Source organism: Marmota monax, unplaced genomic scaffold (assembly GCF_021218885.2).
Source record: "Marmota monax isolate L192 unplaced genomic scaffold, Marmota_monax_Labrador192_F-V1.1 WCK01_AAM20220418_F8-fsc01537, whole genome shotgun sequence".
Lineage (NCBI taxonomy): Eukaryota > Metazoa > Chordata > Mammalia > Rodentia > Sciuridae > Marmota > Marmota monax.
This window is the reverse complement of record NW_026692776.1, coordinates 1-27654: the sequence shown is the minus strand read 5'-3', so window position 1 is coordinate 27654 and position 27654 is coordinate 1. Positions and strand designations below refer to the sequence as shown.

General features: G+C 35.9%; 1 protein-coding gene across 1 annotated transcript in view; it reads right to left on the bottom strand.

Moving 5' to 3' along the window:
* Positions 1 to 25679, bottom strand: part of LOC124094424 (growth factor receptor-bound protein 14-like) — a 56354-nt gene extending 30675 nt beyond the window's left edge. The window contains 2 exon segments of the mRNA XM_058580133.1: positions 7211 to 7367; positions 25538 to 25679. Of these exon segments, the coding sequence (XP_058436116.1) occupies positions 7211 to 7367; positions 25538 to 25600 (220 nt within the window). The 5' untranslated portion in view covers positions 25601 to 25679.
* Between the last annotated feature and the right edge of the window lie 1975 nt (positions 25680 to 27654).

Genomic DNA, 27654 nt, shown 5'->3' with positions numbered 1-27654 from the left:
TCCCAGGACACAAAATATTGCCAATACTCCTAATGCCTCCTATACCTCTCTCTGCTTTTCAGGATTTGCAATTTCCCAAGGGATGTATGAGAACAAGTGGTTCCAGCAAATGTTCTGATCATCTCAAGAAATAGCTTCAGAGCACCTGTAGTGTGCATCTAGGGGGAGACACATCTGTGAAGGAGGTAGATGTGTCTCCCTACTTGCTCTCAGATGGAAAAGGTGACTATGATAGGTTGAGTGCAAGAGGCTCCCAACTGCTTTTTTCTTTTTAACCTCCTCAGACTGTGGTACTATGTTAGCTGTCACTCACCCTGAACAGCTGAAGGTTTCATTTTTACTTTGTTTTCATAGGTATTTTAAAGAAAGGGCTAGCTGAAATAACTAAGCCATGGAAAATGCATAGCAGTAAGTCAGATAAACATGGGCAGAAAAGGGATTCCTGGGAATCACAACAGCAGGAGCAAGGACACTGAGAAGAAACTGCAGTGCATCAGAAATTTGTAGGCAGTTCTTGAACTGCAAGTGGTGAGGCTAGATGTGACATGGGCTGCAGTTACAAGGGGCAGGCAGGTCACAAGGTACTATAAGGCCCACAGAGGAACTTGACCATATATGGCATGAGAATCAGCTCTGCATTCAGAGAGATAACCTTGGTACAACTAGAAGCATGAGGACCAGGAACAGAATCCTGAGGAGAGAACTGGTGGGATCTGAACTCAAGCAGCAGAAGCTATGAGAACATGTCGAAGGAAAATTGGCTGAATCAGGAGGTGCATGCAGGCAGAGCACTTCAAATTTTTGTTGCTTAAGAATTTTTTTCATTTCCAGCCTTACGTTGCTACCTGGACACTATGGTCTTTTAAAAGCTGCAAGATCAGGGCACATAGTTCACTATACAGAAGCCATATGCCACACGTCCCAAAGGCTTCAGGACTTTTCTTTGCTGGTGATAAAGGTGACCACAAATCTAAGAGTTGGTAAGTTATACACAGCACAGAAAGCACAGCAACCTATCAGCCCCAGAAAACAAGACTGCCTATTGTGTTAAGAAGAAAAAAAAATATGAAGAAGCAACTTGAAAGCAGGCAGCAGTGAACTGTTCCCTCCCTGCACTGTACATTGCTTTTGTCTTAAAGAGATCACGTGGACGTGGCTGCACACATAAAAACAGTTTCATTAAAAGCCTCCAGTCATTCATTTTGCTTATTAAAGCCACTCCACAATGATATCCACAATGGAAATCTCAGCTGTTCCTAGCAATAATACTAAAATACAATTAATTCCTTTTCCCAAACAGTCTATAGGTATGTGCTGGAAGTATGTGCTAATTGCTACTGCTTCGTACCATGGCTTCAATTAGGAATCAAAATGGGAGCAAGACAAACATGGATCCCATTAAGTTCCAGAGGACTTGAAGCTGAAGTCCACTCCCCCACCAAGTTCCTCTTACAGTGATTATTAAAAAAAAAAAAAAAAGAGTACTCCATCTGAGGAGCTATAGTGTCATCCAGTGGTTATCGAGCAAAGCACACCAGTTACAAAATCTGGTATATTACAACATAAAAGAAGGGAAAATATTTGCTGATACAGTGACATTAAAAATTCGATGGCTATTTTTGACTGGAGAGAACTGTGGATGTGGAATATTTGTCATAAACAAATAGTGAGAAGCCAAAAAATTCAATGTCTATAAAACAGTGTGTACATCTAGAGTCACAGTATAACATGCACTGGATTAGGCAATTCAGAGAACAAAATCAGGGTATTTAGTTGCTTTCAATGATTTATTCTGCCTATTAAAATTCTAAAAGTCAGAATGGGGGGATACTCAATGGCACAGTGTGAGTTTAGCATACATGAGGCTCTGGGTTCTGAGCTCTAGCACCAAAAAAAATTCTCAGAAGCATATATTAATAATTATGACCAGAAGATATGACATGTCGCTATTACATTCAAAGTTCCAAACATAATATTACTACTAAGTTATACAAATTCAAGAGCAGGCGATTTCCAACATGATTTCTTGTGTTGTTCAGATAAAATAAGTTATCAGCCTTTTTTAAAGTGAACCAGATTGGCTCAGTTTGATCTTAGTAACTTCAGTATTACCTTGGAAAGAAAGGCTATGTGAAAATGTTCTTGGAATTCAAGATTTAGATTACAGTATACCTTAGTGACAGAGATGTAGAATGAGACAGAAACAAACCCACCACATAATCCTAGGAACATGAGCTTTGACCAACTGGAGCGAGAAAAAAACTCTCAACTCTCTTCTATTCTGAAAATCTAAATGTTCTTCCCTATAAGGTCTCAAGATCTCTCAAAACCACTAAATTTCATAAATATGCAGAATACATGTAAATGGGGCACAATGGGTCATGCACAACTAGCACAAATGATAAAGAGAGGCAGGGATAATTTCCATAAGCCACAGGCAGTTTGCTGTAAAAGCAAAGCAAAGTTGCGTATCCTCCAAGGGCAAACTTATCTGGCCTCTTTTGTGGATCCAGCCCAGAGTCTCACACATGCTAGGCAAGTGTTCCGTCACTAAGCTACATTTCCAGCTCAGAAGTATATATTTAAATTAAATCAGATCATATTGCTCTCTGGGCTCAGACACCCCTAATTGCTTTCTCTCTCAGGATAAAATCCAGGCCACTCCATGCCTATGAGACCCTATAGGATCTGGTCCTCTGTGGCTCTCTGCTGTGTTCTGCCATTACATTCCACTTTAGTGACACTACTCAAGGCACACTGGCCTCTGGGCTGCTTCCTGCATACAAGCACATTGCCACTTTGGGCCCTTTCCATTTCCCATATCCTGGATCCACAACAATCTCCCTCTGGCCTGCTTGCTGTGTGCTTCAGGTCTGCACTCAAGCACCACCTTCTCAGGGAGGTCTTCCCGTGCCTCTATTTAAAGCACATCTCTCCCACCCACCTCCACTTGCTGTTCTTCACCCAATCTTCCTTCCCTGGAGTTTATCAACACCTAAGAGATAACAAATATTAATGTTCTTATCCTTCTTTCCCTACTACATACTGTCTCCAGGATCTACAAAACTATACAAAAGTCAGTATAAACCTGTCTGTAAATATTTGCTAAACTGTTTATGGAAGACAGCCAAGGGAAGCTGGGGAAGTTCCTATGTTCCTACATTATGTGGAATCTATAAAGTGAAATGGGGAAGGGGGGGGACACTCAAGGATTTTTTTATGCACACATACACAAAAAAGAAAGCAGTCTACAAAAGTGAGAACAAAAGGAGAGTTTGTTAAAATAGGAAAACTATTTAAAGACATTTTTAATGCTAACAGAAGTTATTTCAGTGTTGTGAAATTATGGATAATTATGTTTAATCCTTAAGATTATTGTTTATTTCTCAGTTATTTACAGTGAACTGATTTATTTTTGTATTTGAAAATATTTTTTAGGGTTGAGGATATAGCCAGAGGTAGAGTACTTCTCTGTTTTGCACAAGGCCTTGGGTTTGGTCTCCAGCATCATAAATTTTATCAATGGAAAACTTATCACTCTGGTCCAAAAGAGGTCAAGGATGTCTCCTGAATCACATGCAGAGCTAACTAGCTGGTCACCAAACTTTTGGCAAAGAGTTTGTCCTTTGGTTCTTTATATCAATGGCACTCATTAAAGACTTATAGGGAGGTATCAGGAGTCATTATATTGACAAAGGATATCTGTCACTGCATATCATATTTAAGGAAGAAAAAATAACCTCATTCTACTTCTTTTTATTCATTTTAATATGCAAATGCAAAAAAAAGTTTCTTAATTCCATTACTTGATTAAATATATATTGTAAGAGTATTTATAGGTTTGTCAAAAGCACAAACAATAACAACAACAAAAACATTTCAAAGACATATTTGTTTATATTTGGTGTTCAGGAAAACCACAGCACCTCCATAATGGTTATTTTCCTATTACACTGTTAGACAAAGAACTGGAGGCTGTGTAATATTATACATGTTAGCATTTGGGTAGAATTTATGTTTGCAACTGTTTTGCTTAAATATATAATATGAATGCAAAAAAAAAAAAAAAAGAAAATGCCAGAACTAAAATTCCTTCTCATTGTTTGGTCTAAAGCATTGTTGATGAAACCAGGAGATATTATGCTCAAATCTTTGATTTTATTTCAGCAACTTCTAGAAAACATAGTAATGGAAAAATACATTGATATTATTATATGTTTAAATTTAGTATGTAGCTCAAATTAATTTTGCAATGTTCCATTTTAAGCTTTTCCAATAAAAGACTTGTATATTTCATTCTTTAGTATAAATAATTTTCAGTGTTCTCAGTGAAAACTGCTACTCGATTTGCAGAGCAGATCTATGTTATTGAACTTCAAAGCTTTTTAATAGGGATAAATTGTAGTGATTATAACCAAAAGAATAATTTTAAAGTTCCCCTCCAAAGAAAAGAGGATGAGATACTATGGCTATATGTGATGCTAAATAAAAGCTTTATTCTTGTCAGTATAAGTAAATTAAATAATTTGGGATATGGCAGATATCTTTTGAGAGCATCATAGTTTATGAGATTGATTATCACAAAGAGAAGTTAAATTAGTCAGAAAGGACAATGAGGAAAATACACAGTGAGCTTTCTCTGTCCTAGGATACAGGGAGCCGAGCTGGCCACTGCAGACTGCTTCAGAATGCAGGCTCCCTGGCAGGTATGTAACCATCCTCACTCAGCTGTCACGATCAGCTGGCACTGCTGCAACTCATCAGCTGTCAATGGCAGAGGTGCTCAGGTTCCAAATCCCCCATGGAGACTGTGGAACTATTTTAACTTCTTTTCCACAGGTTTCACTCTGTCCTCTCCTCGGGTTTCTGACATGTCCCAGGATAACCGTCATCAAACCCGAAGTCTACCAACACTTTTTAAGGGTTCAGGGAATGCAGGCAGCGTGAGGTACATCCAATTTACAAGGGTCTCTTCAATATGAATCCTCCTAAGAGCACACTTCTGCCAATATCATTTTTTAAAAATTCTGTTTCATCAGAGAATGGCAAATCTCTCATCTGACTAGACCCTTTCTTTGGAAACACTTCTCTGGGGTGTAAACTCTGGAACCTATCAAACAAAGGGACAATTTTGTATACTGGCAGTCAGATGAGAAAGTGAATGACTCTAATGACTAGTTATAAAATTCTTTCACAATTCTTCAAACAAATTGAAGGAAGTAATTGAGCTGTCAATAATAAGTTATTTAAAATGACTTTGATGACTTATTACTAAAAGTTTTTAATGTATAATGAGAAGGAATTTGCAATAGGCTGAATAATAGACCCCCAAAATAACTCCAGATGAATTCCTGTGAATGTCATCTTCTATGAAAAAGAAAAAAAAAGACTGCAGATGTGATCAAATTAAAGATCTTCAAAATGAGATTTTCCTGGACTATCTAGGAGGGACCTTATAAGAAAGAGGGATTATATTTGGTGCAGACAGAAGAGGAGAAGGCACACAGACAGAGATTAATGTAAGGCAGCCATGAGCCAAGGAATGCTGACAGCCTCCAGAATCTGCAAGAGGCAAGGAATGTACTCTTCCCCAGAGTACATGCCTGCTGACACCTTAATTTCAACCCACTATTACTGATTTCAGATCTCTAGAGGTCTAAAAGGAAATTTTCTGTTATTTTAAGCAACAAAGTTTGTGATAATTTGTTATAGAAACCACAGGAAACTAATATAGAGTTCAAAGAGTTGAATGGAATTGCCATAACAAACTCCTTCTGTTCTCATCTACTTATCTATAAACATGTTTTGTTTTTTTTAAATCAATGCCTTTAAAAATAAACAGGGAATAAAACTATTGTTGAACCCTGTATCCCTTGAGTAATGAATTCTTTATAACTTATTAAAAGAAGCTTTAAAAACTCTCCATGGTTCATAATACAAAACCTCATTTCCAATTAAAAAAACAGAAGTTCAGTGGATTAGACAAAGGGGAATGAAGGAAAGGGAGAGAGGATAGAAATAGGAAAGACAAGTGGTTTAAATCTGACGCAGCTTTCCTATGTACATATATGAATAGAACACAGTGAAACTCAACATTGTGTACATCCACAAGACTAGCATTTGAAGCAGAATAAGACATACTCCATGTTTGTATAAATATGACAAAATAGACTCTACTGTCATGTACAATTTAAAAGAACAAATACATTTTTTAAAAAAAATTGAAAAGGTTAATCTTTATATCCTCAAAATGTAAAGGAGTTCTTTATAATTTTCAAGTAAAATCTATGGTGCACATCACTATTAAGAGAATGACAAGCTGGGCATGGTTGTAGAAGCCTATAATCCAACTGGCTGGGGAGGCTGAGGGAGGAGGATCGTGAGTTAAGAGTCAGCCTCATCAAAATCAAGGCACTAAGTGACTCAGTGAGATGTTGTCTCTAAATAAAATACAAAATAGGGCTGGGGTATGTGGCTGAGTGGTTAAGTGCACCTGAGTTCAATCCCCAGTACCCTCCCCTCCCCCCAAAAAGAGAGAGAATGACCATTGGGAATTGAGGGTGTAGCTCATTGGTAGACATCATGCAAGGCCCTAGGTTTGATCCCCAGCACCACAAAAAGAGTAAAACAAAAAAGAAAGGAGGGATGATGGGGTGGGGGGATAACTACTATGGATACTTATAATTGCCCATACTGCCATCAACATAAAAAAATAGTCCAAATAACATTCTGTTTTGTCAACTTCTCAAAAAAAAGTTTAATTGTGTTTCCAAAGATTATTATAAAATTTATCTTTCCTTCAATTTGAACTCAGAGCTGGTATGGCTCTGTGAACCTATACTCTTGAAGTTGAGGCAGGAGAATCCCTTGAGCTCAGGAGATCAAGATCAGCCTCAGCAACATAGTGCAACCCAACTTCAAAAAGAAAAAAAAAGAAAAAAGAAGAATACAATTTAAACACTATGTTTTAGTTCTAAAATTCTGATATATCATTATTTAAACAAGGAACAATGCTAAATTTATAATATTTCTATTCTTGTTTCCATTTGGTGCTATATTCTTGACTAATCACCAACAATGAAAAATAAAAAGTAAAGAAAAGATCTGATCATATTCCCTTTTGTTTACTTTTATATATCTGAAGAAAATCTTTGTCACATGACCTACAGGGCACAAAAAATGATGCAACATTATGATTCTGTATCCTTACCTAGACCTATATGAGGCAGGTGTTCAAAAAGGGTCCAACTGTGGTCATCAATGTAATGATTCTTCAGGATCAACAGCTGGCAAACATCTCGGGCTGTTATGTCACTGGGTACCTCTAAAGCCCTGCTGGTTTCATCTTCACTGTACACTTTAATCACCTGTGTAAGGAGAAAAAAGAGAGCTAAAATATTCTTGTTTGATTTTTTAAAATAAATTTTATTGCATACATTAAAGGTATACAACATGTTGTTTTAAGATAAAATATAGCTAATTAATTAGTTATTATAGTGAAGTGAATTAACATATCCATCATCTCACATGGTTACCTATTTCTTGTGTATGGCAAGAACAATTTAAATCTACTCATTTGGTAAAAATTCCAAATACAATGACTAACTTAGTCCTCATGATATACATTAGACCTTTGGAAATGTCAGTCCTATATATCTGTTAGTTTGTATCTTTGATCTATGTCTCCCATTCCCCTTCTCCTCACTCTGTCCCTGTTTCTGTATTTTAATTTCTTAATAAAAGAAGATACCACATGCAACTGAAATCATGCAATATTTTTCTTTCTCTGTCTGGCTATTTCACTTAGCATAATTTCCACCAGGTTCAGACATGTTGTAGTGAATGACAGGATCTCCCTTTTTAAAGCTTAATAAATATTCCATTGTGTATTTTTATGTGCATATACAACTGAGTATATACACACATCCATGGTTCTTTTTATCTATTCATCCTTTGATGGAACATTTAGATTGTTTCCATATCTTGGCTATTATTATTGATAATGTTGCAATAGACATGGCAGTGCAAATATCTTCAAGAGGTAGTGATTTCATTTCCTTTGGGTGTACCCAGAAGAGGGATATCTGGGTCATATGGTCATCCTGTATTTAATTTCTCTAGAAACTTCCAAACCATTTTCCAAAATGCCTGAACTGATCTAAATTCCTACCAACATTTCCCTTTCTTTATATCCTCACCAATACTTCCCTTATCTTCAGAACAGTCATCCTAAGGGCTTTCTGGTGATATTTCATAGTGGGTCTGCATTTCCTGATGGTTAGTGATGATCTGCACCTTTCCATATACTTGTTGGACATTTTTCTGTCTCCTTTGGAGAAATGTATATTCAGGACCTTTGCCCATTGTTTTTCTGCTATCAGGTTGTAAGGATTGTTCTTTTATATATGAATCTTCATCAGATATGTGATTTCAAAGATTTTCCCCAATCCATAAACAGCTTTTTCACTAAAATATTTAATTAAAATAACATTCTAATAAGCCAGTTTACTAGTTGAGCTGATTATACTAATTTTCTTATACACTGAATGCTACCTAACCAAAAGTTATTTGTCAAGGTCACTTTGTCCAACAAACTCCATTTTTTTTTTTGCATTGTCTAAACTAAAAGCCATTCAATGAGTATTCAAAAAATTTCCCCCACCACTTTGCTCTATTTAAAAATCTATATATCTCTTATCAATACTTTCAGTTTCCCATTCCATATTTAAATCTTGTACATAATCCCAGTAATGTTAGTGATTTATTCCCAGGTGCATTTATGTAGTATGGAACAAAATCAGACTGTTCGAAAACATTTTTCCATTTCAGGTATAGAAGTTTGGGCAAATACTGGATAGATGCTCACCACATCCTTTTCTTTACTCCCTTGCAATTAATGTTGCCAGCAGATTGAGTTTGAGTCAGTGGAATGTGTGTGTAAGGACTGCTGCACTTCCAGGATGCCATAAAATTCTCCCAAATTTCATCCCCTTTTCATTCCACACCCCCACTGAATGGAAACAGCTGTGTGGATAGCCCAAGGGAAAAGGAAAATCATGGGACAGAATGAGGGTTTGTCCTTAAATGATTTTGAGGAAGATGTTTAACTGAGAAAAGTCATTATGAAACAATAACATGAGCAAGAGATAAATTTCTGTTGTGCTGACTCACTGTATATTAGGATTTATCTATTAGATCAGCCAGTGTTACCCTCAATTATATAGAATCAGAGTTTTATATAAAATACCCCATCAACATTTATCAAGCTGTGCTCTGGACTAGAATTTCCAATATTAACTATTCTATGTGTTAATTAAGTAAAAGAAGATAAATTCCTATGACAATAGTATGGTAAGATCACATATAAACACACAACTGGGAAATGAGAGGAAAATTCAATATAAGAAGTATGCCTATTTTAAGAACATTGAAATGTCTGCATTTTTAGAAATTTGAACAAATGCTAAACAAAATGATATTCAATTTTGTCCTATCAATTATTTTTTAATTATACTTAATGACAATATAATGAAATAATTACTTTCCTACAATGATGGGAGTGATATAAAATGGTAAAAATATTTTGTACATCTATTAGAGAATATTTATTAAAAGCATTAAAAGTTCCATTCCTTGAACATAGTAATTGCACATAAGCAAACTATCTCAACAAACCTGTGCTAAGTGTACAAAATGGCTTTGGGCATTGACATGTCCAATGAAGTATTATTTAGAATTCTACCAACTTAAACATTCAACAGTAAAAGAAAGGTAAACTTTCACAGAATGGAATATTATATGGTCCTTAAAACTGTTATCCAAATAAACTACCTAAGAATGTGTACAAATTCTTAAATGGAATAGTACATACTTACTTGTTGGCTTTGGGTACCTGGCACCACTCCTCTTTATGGCACCATTTTGATTTTCTTTTAAAGTACCATGCCCTACCTCACTTGCAATCCTTGTGATTCTGGCAGCTCTTTCTTCAGCCCAAAGATGGTGTGCTGGAGCTGCTGCAACTGGCCTACAGGAGCTGACTGTTAAACATTCAGAAATCATGCAAGTCAGGCATCTTCAAATTAGCCATGATGGAAGTATTTATACTAAAGAAACTAATAAATGCCATAAATACTAAGGCTTTTAAAAAGCCTTTTTTTCTTTCTAATTTTTAAAGCCAATTTATAAGTGCATAACTGCCTCCACTCCAACCTCTGTTCCAAGGTGGAAGGTATTTCCTAGTTTGACCAATCAGTATCCAGATGCCCCTGACAGCAGTTATTATTTAACAGAGGCAAATGACCTATTCAGAGCCAGAGCCAATGCAAATTGCTATTCCATAACCATAGAAGACACCCTCTTTTCTACTGGGCTTAAACTTGGGAAGACAGTAGGCCAAAGCTGTGACTGTTAATCATTGTTGGTATATAAATCATACTGCAAAAATTTAAATGCTTGTTTCTACACAAATTCTTATGTTGAAACTCTAATCCCAAAGTGAAGGTATTTGCAGGTGAGACCTTTGGGAGTGATGAAGTCATGAGGGTGGAGCCCTCCTCTATGGGATTAGTGTCTTATGGAATTGGTCACTCTGTGATAAACACTTGCAACCCATTCTTTCTTGATTGCACATGTGATATCCTCCACCTGGAATATATTTCAAAGCTCCCATCACCAATAACATGTTTTCTTTGGCCAATTCCTACATAAATTTGACCACAGTTCCAATAGAACTGTCTCCAGAAAGTCTACCCTAACTACCCAAGGCTTTGTAATATGCCCTTTCACGTGATTTTTTTTTTTTGTAATTATTTGTCTGTGTGTCTTTCTCCTCAGGCATGCTAACAAGCTCCTTTAAGGAAAATCTCCATTTATTCACCATGTATGACTGTATCACGAGGAACTAGCCTGGGCAATGCTGGCTTAATAAAAGTCTTCGGAGTGAGTGAACTTTGGACTCACTGCAAACCTGTCAGCATTTTGCTCATAACAAGTACTCAAAACCTATTTATAACATTTACCTTAGAAATATTTTCTGTCATGAAGTATGTGATTTTTACTTGAAATTTCTATGCTTAGAAAATTAAAATTCTTTTCAGTAGAAATAGATAGGCAATTTTTCATCATAAAAATTTTTTAGGTAAGAATTGACTCCAGGTTGCAAATCTGGGTTTTAATCTTTGAGATGGCCATAAAGTCATCTGAACAAGATCATGAAAATATGTTTTGAAGCCAGTTATGATTGTCTACAAATCTACATTTACTTTGTTACCTAACACATGCAGGTCACTAAGATGCTGGGATCTTTCTGTAGTCTCAGCATAGCCCAGGTTTGCACCTGGGTAGACTATGTTTGCAAGTATTGCATCTGTGCTAGAAAACTGGTGGCATTCTAAAGGATGCTCCCACTATACATTCATGCTGTTGTAGTCAAACTGACTGGACCAAGCATGGTGGGTGCTTCTGGCAAAAGCAATGTAAAAATGCCCACTTCTGAGAGGACAATAGGCTGCCACTCTGGACTGCTCCTTTAGGTGGAGCAATGGTGAGTCACTGCTGCAGCTCCTTGCTGCACATACCAGGCCAGAAATGGGGAGAATGACCAGTGGCTACTGCAAAGGTTCCCTTCACCTCCTCACTATTCCCATGTATTTTCTTGCAGGAAACACTCATCACCTGTGATCATAGAAGCATGCCTCTTATTTTACATGCTCTGTCTTCTACTTTAAAGAGGCTAAGAAAATGTAAAACTAGGGCATTCTGAAGCCTCAGCCAGAATAGAAAAGAGGGAAAGAACAGAGCAGGAGGTAAAATTGGGGAAAGTGAGAAATTTAACTAACCAATCGGGAAATGCCATTGTTTTGTTCAGACTATGTTACTGCGAATATGAAAAAAAAATAAATTGCTGAGAATTGAAAGACACAAATTTAGAGGGTGTAAGCCAACTTAAACTTCTGGCATAAGCACACATATTCATTTTTAAAATAAATAAAATCTACTGAGAGAAAAACTTAAGACTTTTGTTTGAACTCCATTTCAAACCCTTATTTTTTAAAATCCTATTTAATGCTGATATTTATCCAAAATACACATTTGTCTATGAATGGTATAATTATACCTAGGTTAATATTGCACAGGAGTAAATCCTGTCATCTCTGAGATCCATTCAGTGATTATGAAGACTTTTTTCACTACCAGTGCAGTACCACTGTTAAAAACTATTTAATTTATATCCATTTCTCCCTTAAATACGTTAAAAAGGAAATATCAATCTAAGCCTTATGTCTCTAGAAGAGTTGTGTGTTCCTATTGCAGAAAGTATGCTCAATCTTCCTGTTTCAGGAAAAAAGTCAACTCATCAGAAACGCTATCTGACTAATATGTACTAATGCTAACTTTCATGATTCTGTAAAAACCAAAGGCCTTTTCTTAAGAATCCTTAGAAAGAAATATCAATATACTCTTTCCTCCACATACTGACAGAGAAAAAGATTTTAAGTTTATATAATCATGCTATTTAATAAATGGATGTTATATATTTCCAGTTCAGTGGTCCAAACATCCAGTTTGCTTTATAAAGTGGGGAAAAAATAAAAACTATGAGAGTATTACTCATAACACTTTATTTATAAGATTGTTTGAAATTGCATGCCAACAGGAAGAAAATTTTCCTGGGCCCAAAATAATAACTAGAATGACCCTTGTTTCATTGATGGAGAAGAGTGACTAATAAGGGAAGTACAGCTCAGATAACATCTGTTTATTTCATCCCACCAGCATGTAGATAGGGCTCCCAAAGAAGCCATGAGTGTACACTAAGTTGGGAACTCTTTGGTGCCACTGTTTTGCTGGCAATCATGACAATCTTGACCTGCAGAGGAGTTTACAACTTCAAAACTTGCTCTAGGGGCTGGAGTTGTGGCTCAGTGGTAGAGTGCTCACCTAGCATGCATGCATGAGGCACTGAGTTCGATCCTCAGCACCACATAAATGTAAAATAAAGATATTGTGTCCACCTAAAACTTAAAAATAAATATTAAAAAAAAACTTGCTCTAGGAATGTGTGGAAGGTAGCAGTGAAAATTCAATAGCCCCAGGAACCCCTGAAGGGATGTGCTGGAATGTGGGTGAAGCCCACCTGTGTTTGGGCACATGTCCTATCGAGGTGTCTTTATGCACTTTACATACCAACTCCTCCACTGGACTGCCCTCCATAAAAAGTAAAGAGAGGAAAATAATCAAAAATGAACCTATTTTTTAAGAAGAAGACAACAGTATTACTATTCAGTGAGAAAACAAAAAATTATAATGTTCAGGGAAAAGTCTGAAGGCCCTAAGGTCTCTAGGTTAAAAAGACAAAATGTTTACAGTGTAAGCCATAGGCCATTTCTTTAAAAAAATATTTAAAAGTAAGCAAAAGATAGAGAAATTGAAAGTCAATTCAATAAGCATAGATGTGCTACCAGAGCATATTCAGTATCTCTCTGTAATAAACAATCTTCTGAAATTTTGACTCCAAGAATGAATTGTTTGGAAAGCTGTAAGGAAAAGCTGATTAAAGACTAAGCAATCAGCCTTTCTTCTCCTCCCTGATGACCCCAAGGAATGTGATGAAATGGGATAGGCAGCTCCTGTCAATCTGGGTCCATTCTGGAATATTTGCAGTGAACTCAGAGTTCTCAGCTGGTCATTCAACAGCTCCACGGAGCAGCAAGGGGGCTTCAGACCTGCCATGACTGGAAAGTAATTAATACTCCATAGGTTTGCCCCACTTATCCTTGTTGCTTCAGAGGATAGTACAGAGAAGAGGAACCCATTGTTGTTCAGCAGGAAAAAATAAATAAATAAACAAGCACAGAGTAACCATGAAAAAAAAAAAATGAGCAAGAATCCATATGATGAAATGAAGGAAAAGAAAAAAAAAGAGCAAAGTGAAGAAAAAAGATATTTGGGTCATAATTATCACTGGTTATCTTCTGTATCAAAGTTTCCATTTTAGGAAAATTAAAATTTAATTTTAAGTTAACTTAATATAACTAATTAATATTTAGTTTAAAAAATTTAAACCAATTAAATATGATATCATATTGAAAAGTATATATTGTTATGCAAAAACATAATTTTGTTAATTATTTCTTATATCTATTAATGATATGTACTATTAACACATAATTAATAGGAATTTTAAAATAAAAAACAAGTCCCAAATAAACTTTCCATGCACAAGGCTCCAAAGTGCAGCTTATTTCTATTATTCTTTAAAAGTTTATCATCCAACTAAAGTAGGATTCTAATGTTTTAAGATTGTTTTGTTATTGTTTTTAATAGATAGGTAATGTACCTAAAGCATGTGAAATATTTTTATAATGAGGTCAGAGTAGCCCTGGATTTTTATATCTTTCTAAATAAGGAATGCAGTGTTGTAAGATAAGAGGAGACATTCTTAGATATTTTGAATTAAGCAATTCAGTGTGTTCCCTCAAAGGGAATGGGAAGTAACATATTCATTATTACTTATTCCAAATCTCTAACAGTGTTTTTTAAATGCTATATTTTAGAAACAAAGACTGTTCCAGAAGACCCTAATAGCTCAAGAAAAGCTGTTGCTTTCTTATTGCCATTCTGTATTATTTTGCAAGCTGTCAAATATTCACTAAGAGCAAAAGAGTACATAGTTTAGAGAAACCAGGTAGCAAGAAAAGTCTTAAATTCCCCCTTTCAAGGAAGATATTCAACAACACATTTTACATGAGCATTAACAATACCTGTGTAAGTAGCTGATTCAAAATAAATACTGTGACCAGTATCATGATTACAGGAATTGATTGACACAGCAGGTCCATAGCCTTAACCTACCCTTCAACTTTATTCCCTACAATTTCTTCCTTATTCTCTCACTCCAACCACACTTTTTTCTGTTTCCTGAAAGACCTATGCTCCTTTCCAACATAGGGGCCTTGAGCATGCAACTACTTCTGCCTAAAATACTGTGTCCTTGCCTTCTATTTATTCTCCTCCCTAAGACCTCAAACAAACCATTATATCTGTGGGAAGCTTTCAATGACCCTCCAAGTGTGGATTCAACCCCCTCCATGTCCACACATGTACAACTATGTAATCACCATACATAACTCTTGCTCTTCAATACACCAGGAATCTGGTAATGTTACTTCCTATGATATTCCCAGCATTTAGCACAACATGCCACACACACTGGAAATCAAAATATTGCTCCAGTGTGGAATGAAATCATCATGTATAACCCTGGGTGAGATAATACTAAGGTTCCTAAAATAGCAGCTTTGAAACCTCAAGAAATTTGGAAACTGCTAGGGAAGAAAAGGTACATGTTGACTAACAAGAAAGCAAAGGCATGTTCATAAAATTTGTGAATAAAGCTGAATTAGGTGACTTATATCTTAAAAAGACTTGGATCCTGTGATAATTAGAGAAGAAGGTAGGGAAACATCTGAGGGTGGCGAATATCATGAGCAAAAATATCAAGGAAGAAGGAAAACCAATTTTGACAAGAAGAGTTAACAGCCTACCTTGCTGACAGGGGAAGGACTGTGTTACCAAGAACAGGTGAGGAGGTGAGGCACAGAGCCAGCAGCCCTATGGAAAGGGCCTTCACCCAGGGCTGGGCACATTGGCTTCCATCAGCACAAACTGGTGAAGGGGCCACCACAGAAAGGGATCATTTTAAGATGAGGCAAACTACAGGGTACATTTTAAAAACAGTTGGCAATGGAGAATTAAGTTTTAAAATAACAGTTTTACATGAATATGATTACAAATTGGAAAGAGAATAAGGATAAACAACCTTATGTTGACTTAATCATTTAGGAAAGGGCTCAGCTACAAGCAATAGAAAGTCTACACTACACTGGGTTAATCAGATTGAACTACTTCCTTCTCTCCTCACAACTAAAAGCAGAGGCAAGCAGCTCAGGGTTTAGTTAGGCAGGTCCATCTAGCTCCCACTAACTGGGGCCTATTCTTCTTTTCCCTGAACCTGTTATTAAAATCACCAGATGGATAATTCTCTCAACACCTCGGTAAAAACAGTGGCCTCATATTCATTTGCATGTTACTACATTTCAATATGAAAAATACAAGGCATGCCTCAATAAAGAGATACACTGATTCAGAACTAGAGGCCCATATTACTGGGAATCCAAGGAGAGTGTCTAAGAGTTCTGGATATGAATTCCAAATGCAATGACGGAGTTTTATGATGTACTCTAAGTTTCCCATCCCGACATCAGGCTGAAGAATCCAGCATAGCCTCACTACTAGAAATCCCCTAAACTTGGCATGGAAAGGGATTAGTATTGCCGCACCTGACACCTTGGGTCAGTGACACTGCAGAATCATGTCACATCTAGGCTTCCAACCAAGAGAAGAAAAACAGCCTTCAAACAAGGAGAGGCTCAGAATACTTCCTTACAGCCCCGCCAAGCCACTCAACTCGTTCTTCCTGGTCTACGTTTTCTGATCTCCTATCTCAGGCCAGATCCCTGGTGAGGGCTCCTCCCTCAAGGTTGTCTCCTACAAGGGGTAGAGAAACCCTAACTCAAATGGGGGTTCAATTTTACAGAATAACTGGAAGCCCTTTCAGTTTGCTCTGTTATGCAACAATAACCACCCCAAAAAGTGTGTAGGGTGGGGGGAGCCTGGGGCTGTAGCTTAGTGTAGAGCACTTGCCTAACACAAATGAGGTGCTGGGTTCCATCCTCAGTACCACATAAGGAATAAATAAATCAAATAAAGGTATTGTGTCCATCTACAACTAAAAGTATTTTTAAAGGCAAAAGATAGTGATCCAATTTCATTATTAAAAAAGCAAATATTAAAAGCTAAGTTAAAAATTATCCTGTGCTAACCCCCCCACACACATATTATTTTTAAGGATATAAATTCAATATGAATAATATAGAAATAAAGAGGGTGTCAAATCACAAATCTCGCACTAATGTTCCTAGTGACTTCATCAAGGAGTGTTCTCTGAACTGTCAGTGTTTTTACAACTTAGGCAATTCCTGCTGAGAGGCCAATGCTGACTAATTCATCTTTGAAGTAAATCACAAAACAAAACAAAACCCAAAACAAACAAACAAACAAAAATACCTCACAAGTGCTAATGCTTATTCATATTTCAAACAGAAAACCACTAGTCATGCTTATATTTGATGCAATGTTATTACAGTATCTCATTTCAGCTTTTAAGCAATAGTTTATTCCCAGAATAACCATAAGATATGTCTAAGGGAAAAAGTTAAAAACAGGTTCACACAGTGAGAAAGAAGAACAAGTTGGGAGGGTGGATGGAAAAGTGTTTAGACCAGAGAAGAGGAAAACATAAAGAGAGAAAAGTACTATTTAAAATCGTTCAAGACACATCAGACTATTGCAATTATTGAGCAGTCTGGCATCAATGGTAGCACTTTCAGAAACTATCTTTTTTTCACTGATTTTTTTAAAAACATATTTTTTTTCACATTTAACCTCTCTGAAATTTGGATATAACACACTATCAACTGTGTGTTATACTTTAATCAGAAGACTGTAAAATAATGATTTTTTTTTGTAATTTAAGACTGTAAAATAATGGATTTTTTTTTTGTAATTTAAGTTCAGTCTGTTTGGAACACTTGAGGGTATTACTTTCTAAGTTTATTATAGTATGCAACACCACCATGTTGTGATAGCACTAGCACAACTGATTTATACCCATTTTGTCATTTTAATCTTATTTTTCTAAATATTTATTTTATATCACTTCAAAACATGTATATAGTCCTAAAAAAGAAAGGGAATCAATACTTTAAGAATCATAAAACCTTAAGGGTTAGAAAGCTTCTTGCAGAACATACACTGAAATCCTCTCATTATATCATATAAAGAAGCTGAGGCTGGAGAGGGTCCACTTTGCCCAGGAACCTCCAGCTAGACTCTGTAAGGGCAGCCATGGAACCTGGCCTTGGGATCAAACCCAGGGCCTTGTGCATGTGAGGCAAGCACTCTACCAACTGAGCTATATCTCCAGCCCAGCTCAGCAATTTTTATGCTGCTTTAAGCTGCTGCTTCTACACAGCATCTTGGGTAAAAGTATTAGATAACTAAGCACTAGAATTTAAATATACATATATCTCCCTAAGTACTTAGTTTTTGGAATGTTAAAAATAAAAGCTGTTTTTTTTTTTTTTCCTTCACTTTTTTTCACCATCTTGCCAGAAAAAATTGCAAATATTGAAACAACCAGCAGAGGGAGATTTTATTCTCAGTTGGTGCAAATAAAGAATGAACATGCCATGTTTTGAAATTTTCAATCATAAAATTGTTAAGGTTATGGAGTTCCTGTTTGATATAATTATAAGTTTATAACAAAGTTGAAATATATATATTTTTAATTCTTAACTAGTTGACTTTTTAAGATAAATGATTTCCATGTATTTTGATATATGTAACATACACACATATTAATGTTGTTTATGTTTATAGATACACACACATTAACATCTGTTCGTGTGCATTTGTGCTTGTGTGTCCTCACCAGGACTCATTACCAGGACTCAAACTTGAGGTTCTCCTGGAATTTATAATGATAATGTCTAACTTTTTTTCTTCAAATCTTGAAAGAACTACATAAGCTGATTTTATTTTAGAAAATACAAAATAATAGTCCTAATATTTTCTCAAATACACTTGAATATGTATGAACAAATATGCAGGAGGCTATATCATGTATGAGTAATGAGGAGGTGATAATCACTTTCTGACAATGCAGTTTTTGCCAAAACAATTTTTGAATTCTCTTTTGGGACTGTGTTAAGAGTAAGCATTTTTACTACTGTACAGGGGCAGAAATATTTATCCTTTCAGGGAGTTTAGTTTCTGAAATTATCAAAAGTCTTGCTTCTTTCTCTGCCAAAAAGAGATTCTTATTTTTAATATTTGTCTTAAGGTACTGGGACATGGCCAGGAGAGCCAGCCCCACAGACTTCCCCAAGCAACAGTCTGAGACCATTCATCAGCCCAGCTATTTTAATCTGCCTTGGCTGCCAAACATGGGCATTATAGTTTACAAAATAATATGAGACCCAGTGCCTATTTTCATGGAATCCAGTCCAGGTGCCCACAGTGGCTGGGAGCCTCTGGAGTCCACTCTGTAATCAGATCCTAGACCACAGGTTTATTATCAGCTATGAGTCTTAGATTCCTCATAGGGCAAAGTGGGAAAAACACTGGCAAATTGATAGCATCCAGTGTTAGGGATTATCATGATAAACTCTTGAAAACAATGAGGCAGTTAGGAGTAAGTTCCAAGAGACCACTTAGAGACACATTTTGTTCTAAGACACTGATATGTCCATTCAGTCATAATGTCTTTGAGGCAAGACTGAGGGCACAGTAAGGAAAAGTAAATAGGAGAGCAAAAGGCAGACTGCAGGAGAGGTGAGGCATGCCCCATGAGTAGGGTACAGGTAGAAGAAGAGGCATCACAGGCACGCTGTGGAGAGGGGGCATATGTGTCTGCTCTGAGAGGTGCCTCCTGTGCTGGTGAGCCAGAGGCCTGGATCCCAGTCTTGCCTCTGACACTTATTAATGGGAGCTCAGGGAAGACATTCAAGTTCTCCAAGCCAATTTTCCTCGTCCAAAACGGGTTTGGCCACAAACCTTGTATGGGGCTTATGAGGATGAAAGAGAATGTACAATCAGTCCTGAACAGACTGTAGCTGTTGTTATTTTTATTGGTCTGTGTGGAACACAGTGAGTGGACCAAATTGCCCACAGCAGCAAGCTAGAGCTGGATAAAGGTGATGGAAAGTCCAGAGTGGGAGGCTTTTTACCTCAGGGATGATATTCAGGGAAAAATGAAGGAAAAGCAACATGGAGAGAGATGTCTCAAAGCACATGCCAACATCAGGTCAGTATCACAAAAGCCCAAACTTATTTTTACCAAAACTGTTTTTATTCAACTAATGGTTATACCCATTTGAGTATGCCTTATCCAAAATCTGAGGTACAGAAATGTTTCAGAATTAGGATTTCTTTTTATTTTGGAGTATCTGTATATACATGAGGAAATATCTTGGAGATGGCACCCATGTCTGAACACAAAATTCATTTGTGATTCACATACACACATACACACATAGTCTGAAAGTGATTTTCTATAATATTTTTAATGCACTGTGTTTTGACTGTGACCCATCACACAAATTCAGGAGTAGAATTTTCCACATTCAGTATCACATTTTCTCAAATCATTTCAAATTTTGGAGCATTTGGATTTGGGATTTTCCAATTAGGGATGATGAACCAGTAAATACCAATTCTGTGCCTTCTCAGTGCTAGACACTTGGGTCCGGTGATGATCAAAGGTGATACAGCCCCCACTGTTAAAAAGCTAACCTTCTAGTGCCTCCTCTTATCTGCTGAACCAAGTCTTCATGCCAGGTACATTTTTCCCTCCTCCAAATAAACAACCTAAAATTCCCTGACTAGTACTCCCCAAGATTTTGATTTAAAAAAACAAAACATGTTGATTTAAAAAAACAAAAAGTCCTCCCTCCGCACATATTAATTGGATTGAATTTCAAAAATTCAAATTAGAGTCCTTCTCAAGTTAAAGAAAGGGAGCAGTGGGGATGAGCATTTGAAAACTATACTTTCTTTCTCTCTGGTGGCATCAAATGAAAAACAACCACTTTTTTGTTATATTCATTTGCTACAAGAAAACTTCTGGATATCTACTTTTGAAGTATGAAGTACAGAGAATTTAAATTCTAGTAATAGGGAGATCTATAATATCTGAAATTAAAAAAAAAACCATGACATTGCATAGGTGGAAGGAAAAGAGGAATTCACATTTTTTGCTCAAGTACAGTTGCATATTTATGTTTCATCCCCTCAAGGATTCTTTGAGGATGCATCAATATTCTGAAGATAGAGAAACTGATTCTCAGGAAGATTTAAAGAGTGCACTCAAAGTCACACTGCAGATTAGTGATGGAGCTGAGCTCAAACTGAGGGTTTCTAACTCACAACCACACAATCTCCACTAAGTCCTTCTTCCTTAAACTCACTTCTCAGCAAAGAAAACATTTTGTGAAGAACAAAAACAGTACTTACTGAGTGGCAGTCTTCCTGGTAAATTCTCAATTAAGTAACCCCAGGAAAGGAAAGAAATCAAGGTATGAAAAGAATGTGAACTCTGTAGGAAGAGCAGTAATGATACTCACTACCTTTCACCATCTACCAGGCAAGCACACCATCTAAATTCAACCAGTGAACTTCCATTACCTCCTCCTCCCAGGAAATCTGCTTTTCCCCCTGACCACACCAGTGTTCCCCTACAAGTCATGGAGTGCGTTTTTTCAAAAGCATAATCATATCCTATATTGGGCATCATAATGTTAAAATCAAAGAAACAAGATTTCTAAGGCACTTGTAGTAGAGATTGCTAGTTGCCCACAACAGCCTCCCTTTCTTTTTCCATCCTATTAAATCTTGATTCTGCTGAAGAGAGCTATCTCCTAGACTCAGAACCTGCATTTCCTAACTTCCCTTCATACCAGAGTTCCCTGGATGAAACAATCCCACCTGTAAGTAGAAGCTCCTGGTTATTCCAGAGAATCACTTACATGGAATAAAATTAGCCAGCCTACCCTTGTTCCTTCCCACTGTCTGTGCAAAGACTGTGCACAGGGTGGCTGGAGATATGCATCTCTCTATATATAAAAGGTAAAAGGACCTAGACTAGGAAAGAAACAATAAAAGCAAAAAGGAACCTGGTTGCCTAAGGACACTGTAAAAGTACACATCAGCTTTGGCCTGATCCTTCTTATAAAGTGAAAGAAAAATAAATATCTTCCTTGTTTAATCTACTGTCCTTTCACTCTTCTGGTTAAATGAAATTAAATTCTGCCTATAACTGACAGAGTACTTTATTTAGAATTCTGCTCCCTTAAAAATAGCAAAATCTAATTGTTAAAAAGTTTTGAAAAACAAATATTGCAAGGAATACAAATTAAAAAGATACAGGAAGACTGAAAGCCAAATGTGAAAAGACAAGAAACATAAAATACACATCAGAGACAGCAAATACGATTCAAATATTATAAAAGGTAATATTAACAATTGGTGTCCGAGGGAGGTAGTTGCTAAATTGACAAATGACATGTCCATTGACTCTGAATTAAAACACTGGGAAGACAAATATGAAAAGAGTCTCAGAAGGCTTTAGGATGAGATCAGAGCCTGAGATGGGACATAGATAATTGCAGTTCAATAGCAGCATTAGGAAAAGCAAACAGGAGCCTGGAGTAGTTGTAAGTCACAGAGCACAGCCGTGGGAGTAGAAGTAGAGACAGAAATGCTAAGTGTCTTGAAGTGCAAGTTGGAAAACAGGGTGAAGTGGAAGCAACCCATAAAGCTGAGCAGGGTGAGGGGCATCCAGGCCCCCAGAGTATGCACTAAGCGGGTTTGCACAGATTTTGTACCTACTTAAAAGTTTCTGGGATAAAGAGTGACACTATGATCTGTATTCTTTCCTCTTCAAAATGATTTTTGGAAAATTATAGCATTGACTCTGATCATTTGAATAAGATAGTTCTAAACTATTATCCTTGTATGAATGGGGAATTATATCTTATAAATGGCACTGCATTATACTATATGATTTTCAAAACGACTTAAATATTAAGAAAATATATATTATAAAAGATTTGGCTTTTTTCTCTTAGATTTCTGAAGATTTCTGTGTGCTTATGACAATCTTGTGTAAATGTAATTTGGATAAAGAATGTAAATATGCTTGCAAATAATTTTCAAAATAATGCTAATCTAATAGAGGCATGGAACATGTCTACCCATGGAATCAAGACATGGATATCTGGCCTTTGTTCTACAAAAGAATATAAATGTAATAATGTGTTTAAGTTAAGCTTTACAGTGCTGGAGTTAACTCTGGGATCTTAAAATGTTTTCTTGATGGTATATGCCAATCTGGAGTTACAGGTACAAATTGTCTTTCCTGATCTGTTTTGCTCCTCTACCCCTCTTTTCTCTCAAACACACACACACACACACACACACACACACACACACTTGCACACAATAGCTTTCTACATAAAATGTTTTCTGGAACATATGGGAGGTGCAGAGGAAGATGAAAGGATTTGCCCAAGCTAATTCCAGACTTGAAGTTGATAATTATACACACCATAAGGCAATTTCATTAACATATTAATTTCAGGAGGTAACATGTATCTAAGAGAAACACATTGGAAGTCACAAGACCCAGATTCTATTTCTAGCTTTGCCATTGACCTTCTTGGTGACCTTCCATAAGTCACTCAACACTCAAGAAACTTAGTCTTCTTATTTAAAAAAAAAAAAAAAAACGAAGAAAAAAATCCTAGAACCTAGCAGTCATCTCAGAAAAATGCTATGGAGTAAAAGATTCATTCAGAGTGATTTGGTCAGGGATATTATAATGAAACCTTCTTCACTAAAACTCTGATTCACTAGAATCCAACAAATCAGATCCTAACAGAATTGGATGAAGTAAAAAATCATTCCCAATTCCCAATTTACTTGAGTCTTCCAAAATACTCTATTCCTTAAAGATCAAACTTGCTCTGCCACAAAGAAGAATCATACCATGTTAAGTGCCATGTGTAAAATTCACCTTCCCCACTACTCCCAAGAGTAATTATTTATTATTTAGAATTTAATTATTTATTATTAAGAAAACAAAGAGAAATCATGATGATGTGTCCATTGACAGCTCAGATCTAACATCAATGATAATCACAACTTTCCAAAGTAATCTCATTTTTCTCTTTACAAAAGACCAGAAGCTCTTTTTCAACCAATGTTTACTCATAAAAATTTCTCCTAGACTAATTGCTCAAAGTCCCCCAAAATGATGGCATTTTTAAAAAAACAAACCCACACAAGAAATTATTTAAATATTTACTATGACCATGAAAATACAAAATGTATTATTACCCGATTCACAGAATTATAGACATAAATATCACTGAAAAAGATCATTTACTAAAACTCCTCAGTGATTTTCACACAAGTAAGAATGTGAAGACTCCGAGAGTTTAAGTGATTTGCCCAAGGTCACACAGCTAATAAATGGCAAGTTCACAGGGTATGCTTTCCCTCATACCAACATACATCAAAAACAAGACACATGATAGCACTTTCTTGCTCAATCTAAATTTCAAAACTAACTGGATAAAAAAAAAACTCAAACATAAAAACACACATCTGATATATGCTAACATAATTTTTTACATTCCTAGGCAGATGGCCTATATTGTCATTACTAATGCACAGCTAAATGAAATTCAATATATCCAGTCAACCTCAAAGCAAAATATTTTCAACTAAATTTACTTAATATGAGAGAAAGACATCAAGAAAGACAGAGAACACATGTTGGAAAAATCACCAGATAGCTATTTCAACATGAAGTCAAATGTCCTTAGGAAGTAAATAGTCAACTGATAAGAAAATAAACTGAAAACCTAAAAATTAAAAGCAATAAAAAAGAGACACTTGAAAAACAAAGCACCTAAATGTTTGATCGTTCGTGTCTCAAAATAAATTAAAACATGACCTTTGACTTAATGGAATGCTCTTAATAGTTAATAGTTAACTGGTGAAAATCAAGTACAGAAATAAACATAATAGTTTCTAGTGTCACCAAAACCATTCACAAAGCATATTGCCTAAAATGGGCTTTCCTTTGCTAGTGCTTTCTCTTTCAATGCAGCAGATTGAATTCTTCCAGAATTTAGTGCAATCCATTTTGCTTGGTGTATTTACAAGAGCAGTTTAATGTGGCTACATTACGCGATGCGTATTTCACCTTATAAAATGTAATACTGCAAGTAATACATGACAGTGATCTTTACAAAAACTAATAAATATTTTCATAGATGGAATCAATTGCATTAATAATTAACAAATGTAATGGAAAGTTTTTCTTAAGCAAACAGAAAGAAACTCAATAGAAATGGGTAGAAACTTGATAATAAACTGATACCACATGTTTAAACAGGAAAACATGTTTAAACAGGAAAAGTATATAATCCATTAAAAAATGAAGATGGATGCATTATGGATTATACTGTGACAAAGAAACTGTTCCTTAGTGAACAAATATAAGAAATAATAGTTAGCAGCAGATTTCCTATTAAAGATTAAAAGGCCTGATGTTACAGTAGAAGAAAGACAAAAGAATACCTTCAGTATAGTCTCTAAGTTACAATGACCTTAAATTGAGACCTACGCTTTCACATAGAGGTATTTTTACAATAGCGATGCTTTGTCACAGCATTTTTTTGCCCAGTTCAATTCCAATCATATGTTATTTAAATGTCAATATCCCCAATGAATCTCAGTCTGTCTTAAGGATGCCTAAGTGTCTGACATATTAATAAACACACCGTAACAGAGGAAAAAAACAGTAGGAAAAATTAAAGAAAAAAAGTGAGAAGAAGTCATGTACCCTTTTCTGCAGAACAATTGGTCTTATTGCAGGCAGAGTGACTCTTCTTGCACTCAAACTCATGCCTGCTCTTCCCAGAACAAGCCCCTCTCGCAGATCATAGACAAAACGAAAGAAATCTTTAACGGTTACTCCTTGAGAATCTCAAGGCTCAGTGCAAAGAAATAACCAGGGAAGTAATGAATGTCACCCTGCTTATGTGATTCCAATCTACCCAAAGCCAATTAAGGATGACTGTGGGACAGGGCAGGGCAGCAACCAATCAAAGCCAGGAAAACTCTGCCTTTGTCCTTGGAAACACATTATGATACTTTTGTTTATGATATTTAAAGAACCAGATTAACAGGCATCTAGTTCACTTAACGTTTTTTTCCAAAACAGTGCAATTCAATGCCATCTTTGTTGACTAGGCAGTTATGTTTTCACTAAAGCATTTCAACATATGGCAGATCAGAAATTGTTTACATTGGTCTCTTTAAAGTGTATAAATATGTAAATGAGATAAATTTAGTTATGCTATTCACAAAATTAATGAATGGATCAACTGGAACATATTACATGAGGCACAATAAATAATCCTGAAGTTAGAACTGGAACAAAGTGTTAATTTAGATGTAATAATAGAAAAATTGTAATATATATTGATACATGTCATGTCTTAGGTAGCTAAAACTTCTATATTATGGACATTTCAGCATCCCGGAGGTCACACCTATTAAATATTACCTATTCAATATTATCTTAACAAACTAAATAATAAAGTTATTAATTTGATAATTTTATTTAAATGTATCATTAAAGTACAATAAATCTTTAGCATGTGTTTTTAAAAAGCACAGATCTGTGTAATTTAACATGTTTCATTCCATTAAAAGCACTTAAAAATAGCCAGTGTTCAAAAAAATTAAAAAGCCACTGTTCAATGTTATCTTAAACCTTTAATAACCATTTTTTTTTCCTTACACTAAAGTTTTTATCCTAGTATGGGGGTTAAAGGAAGTTTACAATTAAAATATTGATCAATACAAGAAAATTTTCAATAAAGTCTAAATAAAACATTGCCATGTTAAAATTAAGCTGTGCTTTTTCTATTGTAACATCCCTTCTGCACAGACACCTTGACAAGCTTTACTGAACCTACTCAGTGCTTCTCAAGCCAGACCCCATGAAGGGTCCCAGGCTTTAGCTGGACAGGCACTCCCTGCAAGTTCTAGAGAACAGCGTGATTGTTGTAGTAACAAGGGAAAAAGGAAGATTCTGGGCAACCCAGACACAAACTTTCCAATTTGTTTCCCAGACTGTACTAGGAAGGGTTCAATTTACTGCTTTATGCTTCAGTTTTATATGCATAGTGAGCTCACATTTCTTAGAGGAAAGAGACAGGACAACTCCTGGTACCCTACTTAGCATTTCAGTTTATTCCTCAGCATGGTGGTTCTGTGGGGTGCAGTTAATATGAATAGTCATATAAAGTCTCTTTGGGGAATATTAATATAATCCTTATTCCATTATAGTTATCATGGCCTTTTAAGGAAAATTACCCAATAAATAAATAAATAAAAGTCTACTCATACAAGGATGAAGATCACCACTTGGGAAGTAAAATGGTCTGTCAGCCAATAATAATGAAGTCAACAGTAACTATATAATTACCAGAATATTTATTATAATGTTTGATTTTTTTCTCTTTTATTTCTTAATTTAGGACTGAATATTACAAAAAGTTTCTCTGGTCTCAAACACCTTATTTGGGTTCCACATAATCAAAGTCATTTATTTTGCTAAATCATCAAGCAATGAACCCACTCCATGCCACACTATGTTAGATAGTGAGAACAAACTGTTGAGTGATATATGGCTGTTTTTTTCATGGTGAAATATTACTTTTAAATTAAAAATTCACACTTTTGCAGGTTGAGATTGATAGTAATCAAATGCCAACCACCAGAGGTCCACAAGGAAGACACAACTACACATTAGAGTAGACCCAGGCAGCCCTCAAGACAGAAATTAAATTTTTTTGAAAAATAGGTTAGGGAGAAAGAATGTGCAGAACTTGATGTGCATACAGAGGGAAGGTTTGAAGTCTGGATGATTGAGAAGCTAGCAATGCTGTT